This window comes from Bufo bufo, chromosome 1 (assembly GCF_905171765.1).
Source record: "Bufo bufo chromosome 1, aBufBuf1.1, whole genome shotgun sequence".
In the NCBI taxonomy this organism is placed as follows: domain Eukaryota; kingdom Metazoa; phylum Chordata; class Amphibia; order Anura; family Bufonidae; genus Bufo; species Bufo bufo.
The window spans coordinates 545,462,382-545,475,543 of NC_053389.1; the positions used below are offsets into that span (position 1 = coordinate 545,462,382).

General features: G+C 45.8%; 1 protein-coding gene across 2 annotated transcripts in view; it reads right to left on the bottom strand.

Moving 5' to 3' along the window:
- GRAMD4 (GRAM domain containing 4) overlaps positions 1-12,428 on the bottom strand; it is a 150,190-nt gene extending 137,762 nt beyond the window's left edge. For both annotated transcript variants that reach the window (XM_040412259.1, XM_040412250.1), the window contains exon 1: positions 12,169-12,428. In XM_040412259.1, coding sequence (XP_040268193.1) covers positions 12,169-12,197 — 29 coding nt within the window. In that variant the 5' untranslated portion in view covers positions 12,198-12,428. The remainder of the gene's footprint in view (positions 1-12,168) is intronic.
- Between the last annotated feature and the right edge of the window lie 734 nt (positions 12,429-13,162).

Below are 13,162 nucleotides of genomic sequence, written 5' to 3' on the forward strand. Positions count from 1 at the left end.
ACTAATGTATTGTGATGGTCCATATTGCCTCCTTTGCTAGCTTGATTCATTTTTCTCACAAACAGCGTACGATGTGATGGAAAAATGAATCCAGCCATCAAAGGAGGCAATATGGACCATCACAATACATTAGTAAAGGCTGTATTACACAGCCCGATTCTGCAGGCGATTCTCAGGAAGGAAGCAATCCTCTGCTCGCTAGCGGAGGATCCGGCTGCTATTACATGCTGAAAGATCACAATTGCCTGCCTTCATTAAATCGGCGGCAGTATTACACTGCCCGATGATTGCTAACGAGCATTACTACAAATCAAGAAAATCTGCCAGTGTAATACAGGCTTAAAGGGGTTGTCTCATCATAGACAATGGGGGCATATCGCTAGGATATGCCCCCATTGGCTTATAGGTGTGGGTCCCCGCTGGGACCCGCACCTATATAGAGAACGGAGCCTCGAAAATGAAGGAGGGCGCACTGCGCATGCGCAGCCGCCTTCCAATTATTTTCTATGGGGCCGGCGAAAATAGCAGAAGAGAATGGGAGCGGTGGCTGGTCATGCACGGTGCACTCCCACGGGGCTCAGTTCCTGATATAGGTGCGGCTCCCAGCAGTGGAACCCGCACCTATAAGACAATGGGGACATATCCTAGCGAAAAGCCCCCATTGTCTATGATGAGACAACCCCTTAAAATGCCTTGTATTAACTTTATCTATGTGACAAATGCCATTTGCTGAACTGAGAACTCCTTTAAATGGTGTTATAATATGAAATCCACTTTTCACTCCACTTCTAAAAGTGACGAGGCTCACCAGATGTCACAAAAAATGCCCCAACTGTCCCATGCGGGCATCACTTGCGACATTCTTACACCACAAAACTGGCAGACTTGATAAATGTCTCCCATAGTCTGTTCATGATAAGTGGTGATAAAGAGCATGATCTGCAGACCTCAAAGAAATGTATGCTTACAGTGTCGCTTTATTCAGCCTCAAGTGCACTGGAAAACCCCTTGCTTCTGATAGGCAGTCTTCCTGTTCCAGCATCTAAATATCTACTATATAATGACTAACGAATAAATACATTCTGACTGGATCATCTAATGCATTAAAAGGCTATAAACCCAATAAAGGCAATTTTTTTTATGATTGCATGTTATTCATTTTGGGCCCAAAATTTTTTTGAATTGGTCTTTGTTAAAATATTGAGCCGTTCTCTCACAAAGTTTTAACTGTTTTTCGAGCTGGGTGAATGGTGCTTTCACTTTGTGCCAGTCACCTAATAACCCTCATTTCTAAATTACTAAAAAGGTCATAAACACTTATTTACACCACATTCACAGCAGTAGAATCAGGATTGAGCTATAATCAGTGTTTATAAGGTCAGAGATAAAAAGCCATCAGCTACCTGCCTGACCAGCAGAGAGAGAACTCAGGATCAGCTACTAGATAAACTCAAAGCTGTGCAGGGAAAATGGCTCAATATTTTTAATAAAGATCAATTGAAAAAAACATTTTTGGCTCAAAATGAGTACAATGCCATCAAAAAAAAAAAAAAAAAAGTCTCCAAAAGGTGTACATAGCCTTATAGGATAACCGTCATATTTTCACTCAAAATTCATTTTTCATATATATTGTTGCTGCTGTGGTGATAATCCATAATCACTAATTATTGTGTTCACATACCACTTGTTTAATAAGATTCCGTCCATAGCAACCCCTCCACACAAGACTTCTTTCTGACTATATTCTCAAGATGGCCGCCAATGCCCTTACCCTGAGGCTAAGACCTCCCTCCCTAACTACCCAGAATTCATTCAGCTCATCTTGGGAACGCGCAGCCTCATCCCAACCAATCGGCTTTCCCCAGACTTAAATATGCCTCCTTAGTAGTTGATCGCAAATTTTTATCGCAAATATCTGCACTATCCCAGTCCGACGGGAGCGCGCATGCAGCGTTCGGGACTGCCCACTACTATGTCCTCCGTCTTCTGTATATAGAAAATAGGAGACGGAGGACACCTAGCAACACTGTTTTAGTCGCACCACTGAAATGCTGCAATTACTAGGTACTTTCACACTTGCGTTGCTGGATTGCCGTCGGCAAATGGAAACCATTTGTAGACAGATCCAGATCAGTCTCACAAATGCATTGCAATACCGGATCAGTCTCTCCGGTGTCATCCGTAAAAACGGATCCGGTATTTATGTACATTTTTAAAAGTCTGCGCATGCAGGTAATGTTGTAATGTATGTTGCATGATCACCATCCATTCATACAAAAGAGTCAGAAAAGAGCTTCACTGTTCTCTCACCTCCCACTATTACAGCAGAGACTAGTACAGCGACTCTCAGACTTTCCAATCTTGTGAATCATTGGCCACATGATTTAGATTTAATTACAAAGCAATATTGCATTTGTGCAAGACTGTGCTGTGAAGATGTAAAGGACAGCATAGAACAAAACAGTCTTTTAATATAAAGGCTCCAATGTGACCAAAACAAAATGAACCACGTGTTCTCCATGATACAAAACTTCAAGGGATGAGACTAATAACCACAGAAATGGCCTCCTATGATACCACTTACAAACAATCATGTATTAACCAAGTGTTCTCCATGATACAAAACTTCATGGGATGAGCCTAATAACCACAGAAATGGCCTCCTATGATACCACTTACAATCCTGTATTCACCAATTATGCAATTACTGTAAGAGTACAGCCACACAGTGAGGTTTCTGCATACAGTTTTGGAAGCTACAATTAGGAGCAAATCATAAAAAATACAGTATATAAGGCAGATACGACTTCTCTATTTAATCCACCCCTGGTTTTGGTTTCCAAAACTGCATCAGGAAACCTGATTGTGTAGTCGTCCCCTAAGGTGCATGAACACTAATAGAAAGGGCAGTGAAGTTCACATTTCTAACAGAATAATTACATAAATCCCTATGTAGCTTAAAGCTAGTCATAGACTTTAGAATATCGCCTGCCCTCCTGATCCCCTTTCTTCTCTCTTTAGCCTATAGTATCACCGTGTACCTGTATCGTCCTGTCTTCCTCCATCAACAATCAAGAAAAGCTCAATCAACTACATTGACTCCAGATACAGTCCTGATCAAAAGTTTAAGACCACTTGAAAAATGGCAAGAAATCATATTTAGCATGGCTGGATCTTAACAAGGTTCCAAGTAGAGCTTCAAAATGCAACAAGAAGAAATGGGAGTGAGACAAAACATTTTTTGAGCATTCAATTTAATGAAAACAACGAATAAACTGAAACAGGCCATTTTTCAGCTGATCAAAAGTTTAGGACCACACCTCCAAAAAAAAACTAAACCCCACCAAAACAGAAATACAACTTCCAAACATGAACTCAGTAATGAGTAGCTCCGCCGTTATTGTTTATCACTTCAAAAATTTGTTTCGGCATGCTTAATGCAAGCGTTTCCATGAGGTGAGTGGGAACATTTCTCCAAGTGGTGAAGATGGCCGCACGAAGGCCATCTACTGTCTGGAACTGTTGTCCATTTTTGTAAACTTCCCTTGCCATCCATTCCCAAAGGTTCTCAATTGGATTTAGATCAGGGGAACACGCAGGATGGGCCAAAAGAGTGATGTTATTCTCCTGGAAGAAGTCCATTGTCCTGCAGGCATTGTGTACTGTAGCGTTGTCCTGTTAAAAAAAAAAACAGTCGTTACCACACAGACGAGGGCCCTCAGTCATGAGGAATGCTCTCTGCAACATCTGGACATAGCCAGCGGCCGTTTGCCACCCCTGCACTTCCTGAAGCTCCATTGTTCCAATGAAGGAAAAATCACCCCAGACCATTATAGCGCCCCCTCCACTGTGGCGCGTAGAAAACATCTCAGGTGGGATCTGCTTGTCATGCCAGTAACGTTGGAAACCATCAGGACCATCAAGGTTAATTTTTTTCTCATCAGAGAATAAAACTTTCTTCCACCTTTGAATGTCCCATGTTTGGTGCTCTCTTGCAAAGTCCAAACGAGCAGTTCTGTGGCGTTCAAGGAGACGAGGTCTTTGAAGACGTTTTTTTGTTAATTTGGGTCGAGGATCGTCCAGTGTCTTGACGGACAGCCAATTGGATCCTCCGGCTCAGTGCTGATGAAAAATTTGGGGTCTTCCACTTGACTTTTTTGTTCCATAACCCTCAGGATCATTTAAGAAATTCCAAATGACTGTCTTACTGCGTCCCACCTCAGCAGCGATGGCGCGCTGTGAGAGACCCTGCTTATGCAGTTCAACAACCCGACCACGTTCAAAAAGGGAGAGTTTTTTTGCCTTTGCCATCACAACGTGTGACTACCTGACAGAAAATGACAATGAATCCACATCTTTGCACAAATTTGGCCTTTTAAAAAGGCATGTGGTCCTAAAATTTGGATCGGCTGAAAAACAGCCTGTTTCAGTTTAATTGTTATTTTTTTAATTTAATTTAATTAATTGAATGCTCAAAAAATGTTTTGTCTCGCTCTCATTTCTTCTTGTTGCATGTTGAAGCTCTACTTGGAACCTTGTTAAGATCCAACAATGTAAAATATGATTTTTTGCCATTTTTCAAGTGGTCTTAAACTTTTGATCAGGACTGTATCTGCTTATTTCTAATATACCTAAATCTACTTATTTTTCTGTTATTTCTTAAGCTCTTACAAACTTTATGTTATAATCACTGTCACCCAAGTTTCTAACTATTTACAGGGTTCTAAAAATAAAGGTCATTATCCTGTAAGTTTCAGGGCATTTCCAATACTTTTCTCTGCCTGTGGGCATCACAGGAGGTCCATGCACACCAGCGAGGAGCTGGCATATACTACAGTCTACAGCTATAACCTATGCCTATTTTCTGGCACAGGTTACGCTAAATCTGTTGGGCAGCATTGGTCAGCCCACCCAACTCTTCTGGAAAGTGGTAAGGAAGGTTTGAAATTATAAAAAGTTGCCAACCGTTGCGCAAAGCGACCTTTGTGCGAAATCTGTGACTTTTGTAATTAAAAAAACTGGCAGAATGAAGAAATTCTCCCAACAAACTTTTATTGAATTTTATATTAGCTCAAGTATACCAGCCCAGAAGAGGCTAAAAGGACACTCAATGGGCATCATTTGGGCACAGCATAAGGGCAATATAGGAATAAGGAAAGGGTCACCCTACTTCTAGGACAGCCATGCTGATTTCAGAGGCACTTACCTGTAAATACATTCAGCATAGTGCAACTTTCATTTTATTTGTTGTAGGGCGATGCCGGAGCTGTGAACAGGGGTCCCATGGATTTATGATATGCAGAATCCCCCACCCTCCAGCCGCTGAGTGACAGCTTACTCATTATGTACAGTAATAGGGCTAGGTGGGGAGTAAATAACCTGCCAGATCTACAAAAGTAGCACATTCACATATAAGTGACAGACTGCTGGAATAAGCGCGTATATTACCACTTCATGCTACCCTCAGAGAGGGCATGAAAAAACGGACTGGCAGTTTCCCTTTATGCGACACGGATTTTTGTCATGTCCCCTATAGAGAATACCAGTGGTTCTCCAGCTGAAGCAAAACTATAACTCCAATCATGCCCTGATAACCACAGGCTATGAGGCCGTGACGGAGATCCACAGGTTGGGGACCATTGCTTTAGAGAATACAGATTCATTACCCTAAACAACTCTCTCATGCCTAGCCACTCCAGAAGCCATGTCTTTAGGGTGCATTCACACGACCGTATAAATGGATCCGCATCCGCTCCGCAAATTTGCGGAACGGGTGCGGAGTCGGACCCATTCATTTCAATGGGGCCGCAAAAGATGCGGACAACATGTGCTGTCCGCATCCATTGTTCCGTTCCGTGGCCCCGCAAAAAAGATTAGGCATTCTCTATACAGCGCTGGCCATGTGCGGTCTGCAAATTGCGGAACGCACACGGCCGGTATCTGTGTTCTGCGGATCTGCAATTTGCGGACTGCAAAACACTTACGGTCGTGTGAATGCACCCTAACTCTAATCACCTCCGCACCATCTCTGACTATGGACTGCTTACATCTCTTCCCTGAAACCTCTATCCCCCCTTCCCCTCCCCCAAGCTTAGCCAAAGGGGCAACTGTATAGGGTGCATGTAAATGCTTAAAGCCTATCTGTTGTTAAAATATGCCAAGGTCTAAAGAGCCATTATAGAAAGAGGAAAAAAAACATTTTACAGCTCGGAGAATCGCCTGTGAATCCAGCACTCCCCCGCCTCATCACCGGTGATTGATGGCTGCCAATGGTTAGAGATGTATATATCAGATCTGTCAGTGGTGAAGGAGGGGGGCCTCGCTCAGAAACACAGCAAATTAAAAACTATGGCTACTTACACATATGCGTTTTTTTGCCTGATCCGGCAGGGATCAGCAAAAAACGCTTCCGTTACTGATAATACAACCGTCTGCATCCGTTATGAACGGATCCGGTTGTATTATCTTTAAAATAGCAATGACTGATCTGGCACTAAAACCATTTTAAGCCAATGGGTGCCGGATCCGTTTTTCTATTAAGTCGGAGAAAACTCTGCATCCCGAGCCAGACAGAAAAACGCTGCTTGCAGAGGGTTTTGGTCCGGTATGGGAACGCATTCTGGTGGATTCTGTTCCCGTCAGTTCAGTTTTGTCTCCGTTGACAATATGGAAGCGTTTTCCTCCAGTATTGAGATCCTCTGCCAGATCTCAATACTGGAAAAGAAAAACTCAAGTGTGAAAGGCGGAATCGGGCAGAAATCTGAGGGATAGAAAGGTACAGCGGATGATGGCATTTCTATGGCAGCCCTATGGCTTAGTACAAAACAGAGCAGGAACAGCAGTGTGAATAGCACCTATGCCTGTGATAGCTAGCCTCCGGCACTCCAGCTGTGGTAGAACTACGACTCCCAAGATGTTTAGAAATGAATGGAGCATGCTGGGAGTCGTAGTTTCACCACAGCTGGAGTGCCGGAGGTTAGCCATCACTGACCTAAGCTGTGATATAGTTTCATGTAGACAGAAGACTTTCTATGCCTAGCCTGGCCATACACATCCCGATGCCCTGATACACAGGTGTGCCGAGCATGCAAGTTGCTGGCAGACTCCATCTGCTCAAGAAGAAAAGGATCAGGCAGCTGAAATGTTACTGCCTCATCCTTATGTCCCCCGACATCGAGCGAGAGTCAAGTCTGCCCGACATATATCTAATGTATATGGCCTGTATCGTACAGTCAGGCATAATGTCCAACAAGTCTCCTCTATAGATGTCTAAGGGTTAATTCCATCTGGACAGTGTCATATCAACAGAGTGCGACATTAAATGTTTCCCATCTCATAAACAGACACATAAATAGCACAAGTGGTTAATCTGGGGGTAAAAAAAAAAAAAAAAAAGAGACCCTTCCCCAGAATTCTTCCCCCCTCTTGAGCACAGTACAGGGCTAGGAGATCAGGGCGAGATACAGCGACATTCGGAAAGTACAGCATGTGTCAGAATGCTTCATTCACACAACCCACTCATCTCCTAACAGTGGTAAAGGCCATGGCTCTACTAGACTCCGACTCGGCACTTTCTTCTGTGGCCCAGAAACTATAGAAGGTGTCTGCCTGGTGCTAGGTGAACATCTCAACACTGAATGGAACAAAGAAAACACACATTGGATAGAATAAACCTAAGACTGCCTCATCCCAGAGAGCAGCACAGGGTGTTCCCTCTAAGGGCACTTTCACACTAGTGGCAGGCTGTTCACCCTGTCGGATCCATCCTGCCGCCGCTCCGACCCCATTGACTATAATGGGGACGGGGGCGGAGCTCCGGCGCAGCACGGCAGTGCACGGTGAGAGGCCGCCGGACTAAAAAGTCGGACATGAAGTACTTTTAGTCCGGCGGCCTCTCACCGTGCACTGCCGTGCTTTGCCGGAGCTCCACCCCCGTCCCCATTATAGTCAATGGGGGCGGAGCGGCTGTCCGGCAAAATAGCGGCAGGGCGGATCCGACAGGTTGAACAGCCTATCGGATACGTCCTGCCGCTAGTGAGAAAGCAGCCTTACTAGACTTTAGAGAAATAGGAAATGCTATCTTAGGGTACTACTTTCACACTAGCGGCAGAGGATTCCGGCAGGCAGTTCCGTTGCCAGTACTTCCTGCCGGATGCGGCAATACAGATGGCATTCGTCAAATGCATTGAAATGCTGGATCCATGTCTCCGGTGTAATCCGGAAAAACGGATACAGTATTCATCTTTTTCACAAGCGCAGACCGCAAAAACGGATCCGTTTTGGCCGGAACACTTGGGGCATTAATGCATTTCAATGGGTAAAAATGCCGGATCCGGCATTCCGGCAAGTGTTCCGGAATTTTGAACAGAGAAAATACCGTAGCATGCTGCGGTATTATCTCCGTCCTGAAAAGGCAAAAAGAAAACTGAACTGAAGACATCCTGAACGGATTACTCTCTATTCAGAATGCATTAGGATAAAACTGGTCACTTCTTTTCCGGTATTGAGCCCCTAGGACGGAACTCAATGCCGGAAAAGAATAACGCTAGTGTGAAAGTAGCCTTTTTACACGTGAAAAAACTGCGGCAGGACTTTTGTTTCCATCTAAAAAACGGATCTCAGATGGAAATGGCTCAAACGGATGACAACTGATGCAACAGGATCCGGTTTTTTTACCTCTCTCTTCTTCTGACGGATTAGAAGAACTGAAAGCTAAACGGTGACGTGAAGGCTACTTTCACACTAGCGTTTTTACTGGATCCGGCAAGGTTCAGCAAAAATGCTTCCGTTACTGATAATACAACCGTCTGCATCCGTTATGAACGGATTCAGTTGTATTATCTTTAACATGGTCAAGACGGATCAGTTTTCTATTGTGTCAGAGAAAACGGATCTGTCCCCATTGACTTGCATTGTGGGTCATGACAGATCCGTTGTTCGCGCATTCCAGGACGGAAAGCAAACCGCAGAATGCTGCGGTTTGCTCTCCGGTATGAGAATGGAATGGAATGCACTTTGGAGCATTCCGTTCTGTTCAGTTATGTTTTGTCCCCTTTGACAATGAATGGGGACAAAACTGAAGCATTTTTTCCGGAATTGAGACCCTATGAAAGATCTCAATACCGGAAAATATTAACGCTAGTGTAAAAGTAGCCTTACTAGACTTTAGAGAACTAGGAAATGCTATCATCCATAAAAAAATAAAAAATAAATCACACATCTGTTACAGATTAACAGTTTACGGGTATGAGGGATCCATCAGACACATCATAAACTGATCACAACAGAGGCATCATGCATTCTGTATACAAGGAAGCCATGACACCAGTGTGAACAGAGCAGAATACTGTACACCCTAACTTTCCACAATGTCTATGTACGTTCATATACAAACACAGCTTGTGACTATATATTCGGAATTAATTGTTGGGTCAAGGTGTCCCAAGAGCTTGCAATCTGTCTTAGGTGACTGGGTTCAGCAATGTAGGAGTCAATACAATAAAATCAGGTATGGCAATAGATTTCTAGAGGAAGATGATGCTGGGTTGACAGGTGAGGATTTGCGGGATCAGTATATATAGGGGTGACAGGTGAGGATGTGCGGGATCTGTATATATAGCGGTGACAGGTGAGGATGTGCGGGATCAGTATATATAGGGGTGACAGGTGAGGATGTGCGGGATCTGTATATATAGGGGTGACAGGTGGGGATGTGCGGGATCTGTATATATAGGGGTGACATGTGGGGATGTGCGGGATCAGTATATATAGGGGTGACATGTGGGGATGTGCGGGATCAGTATATATAGGGGTGACAGGTGAGGATTTGCGGGATCAGTATATATAGGGGTGACAGGTGAGGATGTGCGGGATCTGTATATATAGCGGTGACAGGTGAGGATGTGCGGGATCAGTATATATAGGGGTGACAGGTGAGGATGTGTGGGATCAGTATATATAGGGGTGACAGGTGAGGATGTGGGGGATCTGTATATATAGAGGTGACATGTGGGGATGTGCGGGATCAGTATATATAGGGGTGACAGGTGAGGATGTGCGGGATCAGTATATATAGGGGTGACATGTGGGGATCTGTATATATAGGGGTGACAGGTGGGGATGTGCGGGATCTGTATATATATATAGGGGTGACATGTGGGGATGTGCGGGATCAGTATATATAGGGGTGACAGGTGAGGATGTGCGGGATCAGTATATATAGGGGTGACATGTGGGGATGTGCGGGATCTGTATATATAGGGGTGACAGGTGGGGATGTGCGGGATCTGTATATATAGGGGTGACATGTGGGGATGTGCGGGATCAGTATATATAGGGGTGACATGTGGGGATGTGCGGGATCAGTATATATAGGGGTGACAGGTGAGGATTTGCGGGATCAGTATATATAGGGGTGACAGGTGAGGATGTGCGGGATCTGTATATATAGGGGTGACATGTGGGGATGTGCGGGATCTGTATATATAGGGGTGACAGGTGGGGATGTGCGGGATCTGTATATATAGGGGTGACATGTGGGGATGTGCGGGATCAGTATATATAGGGGTGACAGGTGAGGATTTGCGGGATCAGTATATATAGGGGTGACAGGTGAGGATGTGCGGGATCTGTATATATAGGGGTGACAGGTGAGGATGTGCGGGATCTGTATATATAGGGGTGACAGGTGGGGATGTGCGGGATCTGTATATATAGGGGTGACATGTGGGGATGTGCGGGATCCGTATATATAGGGGTGACATGTGGGGATGTGCGGGATCAGTATATATAGGGGTGACAGGTGAGGATTTGCGGGATCAGTATATATAGGGGTGACAGGTGAGGATGTGCGGGATCTGTATATATAGCGGTGACAGGTGAGGATGTGCGGGATCAGTATATATAGCGGTGACAGGTGAGGATGTGCGGGATCAGTATATATAGGGGTGACAGGTGAGGATGTGCGGGATCTGTATATATAGGGGTGACATGTGGGGATGTGCGGGATCAGTATATATAGGGGTGACAGGTGAGGATGTGCGGGATCTGTATATATAGGGGTGACAGGTGAGGATGTGCGGGATCTGTATATATAGGGGTGACATGTGGGGATGTGCGGGATCTGTATATATAGGGGTGACATGTGGGGATGTGCGGGATCAATATATATAGGGGTGACATACGGGGATGTGCGGGATCTGCATATATAGGGGTGACATGTGGGGATGTGCGGGATCAGTATATATAGGGGTGACAGGTGAGGATGTGCGGGATCTGTATATATAGGGGTGACATGTGGGGATGTGCGGGATCTGTATATATAGGGGTGACATACGGGGATGTGCGGGATCTGCATATATAGGGGTGACATGTGGGGATGTGCGGGATCTGTATATATAGGGGTGACAGGTGAGGATGTGCGGGATCTGTATATATAGGGGTGACATGTGGGGATGTGCGGGATCTGTATATATAGGGGTGACATGTGGGGATGTGCGGGATCAATATATATAGGGGTGACATACGGGGATGTGCGGGATCTGCATATATAGGGGTGACATGTGGGGATGTGCGGGATCAGTATATATAGGGGTGACAGGTGAGGATGTGCGGGATCTGTATATATAGGGGTGACATGTGGGGATGTGCGGGATCAGTATATATAGGGGTGACAGGTGAGGATGTGCGGGATCAGTATATATAGGGGTGACAGGTGGGGATGTGCGGGATCAATATATATAGGGGTGACATGTGGGGATGTGCGGGATCTGTATATATAGGGGTGACAGGTGAGGATGTGCGGGATCTGTATATATAGGGGTGACATGTGGGGATGTGCGGGATCTGTATATATAGGGGTGACATGTGGGGATGTGCGGGATCAGTATATATAGGGGTGACATGTGGGATCTGTATATATAGGGGTGACATGTGCGGGATCTGTATATATAGGGGTGACATGTGGGGATGTGCGGGATCTGTATATATATAGGGGTGACAGGTGAGGATGTGCGGGATCTGTATATATAGGGGTGACATGTGGGGATGTGCGGGATCTGTGAATACATACACACATGGAGGAGGAGGAGCAGGACCAGCAGCACCGTACACAACAGGCTCATCATTAACCCCTGCCGTGCTGGACACAATGTGAGGGGCCTTCCTTACCCTGCACCGACATCCGAGCAAACTTTCATCCAAGCAGCAGCTCCCGGTCCCCCTGGCACAGCGCGCAGCCCTCTTCTCCCCTCTCTGCAGTACAGTGGTAGCACACAGTCCTACTACGAGGAGCTCTGGGGCCCCCGCCTAGCGCACAGACATGAGCCGCTTCCACTCTGCTCACCCCCCCGCTCCTGTTCCTCCCCAGCTCTGCAGCTAGCCCCGCCACCTACTGACAACGCCGGCCACGGGCTCGGCTCCCCCGCTGCCTGTTCACTGGTGACGTCAGCGGAGCGCGCAAACCAGCAGCGCCAGACACTCGGCCCCGCCCCCAGCTGGCCGCTTCTTCTATTTTTAATGCCGGGCGCTCCCCTCCCTGTGTCCTCAGTCCTGGGTGCAGGCATGCACAATGCACATTGCCCAGTGCCCACCGTTCACATGTACCGGCTGCTGGTCGCCGCCACCCACATGTGCCCCAATCTTCTGGACCTCCTTGTATCCCCTGAATGTATCACTTCCCTGTCAGTGTGAGGAGACTATTAGCATTATTACTACTAATGTCCTCAGTAAATATTGTCGCCCTGGTGATCTGGCTCAGTTCACACTTGTTGGATACCGCTGGTGCCTGACAGATCCACATTTGGTGCATCTAATGGTCATGGTTTTTGCAGGAAAAATGTAAAATGCTGTAGACTCTGATGTAAGTGTGAATGGAGCATTTATATGCGTTTTTTATGGCTTTTTTTTATGTGGTATATGTCTTTGTAAGGGCATCAGTTTTCGGAAGTCTTATAGAGAAGTCTTGTGAGGAACACACCAGAGAAAATGCTATATCTACTGCCCAGCACGCTGCCCCCTGACCTCACATGTAAAATAACGCCCCCGAAAATCCGGGTAAAAGGTGTACCATCCTGAGGAACACGGACAACTTCCTATTTCCTCTGGTGGGAAAACGCCACCATGTGTGACGAAGAATTGGCGTGTTACCAATGGGGGAGATCAA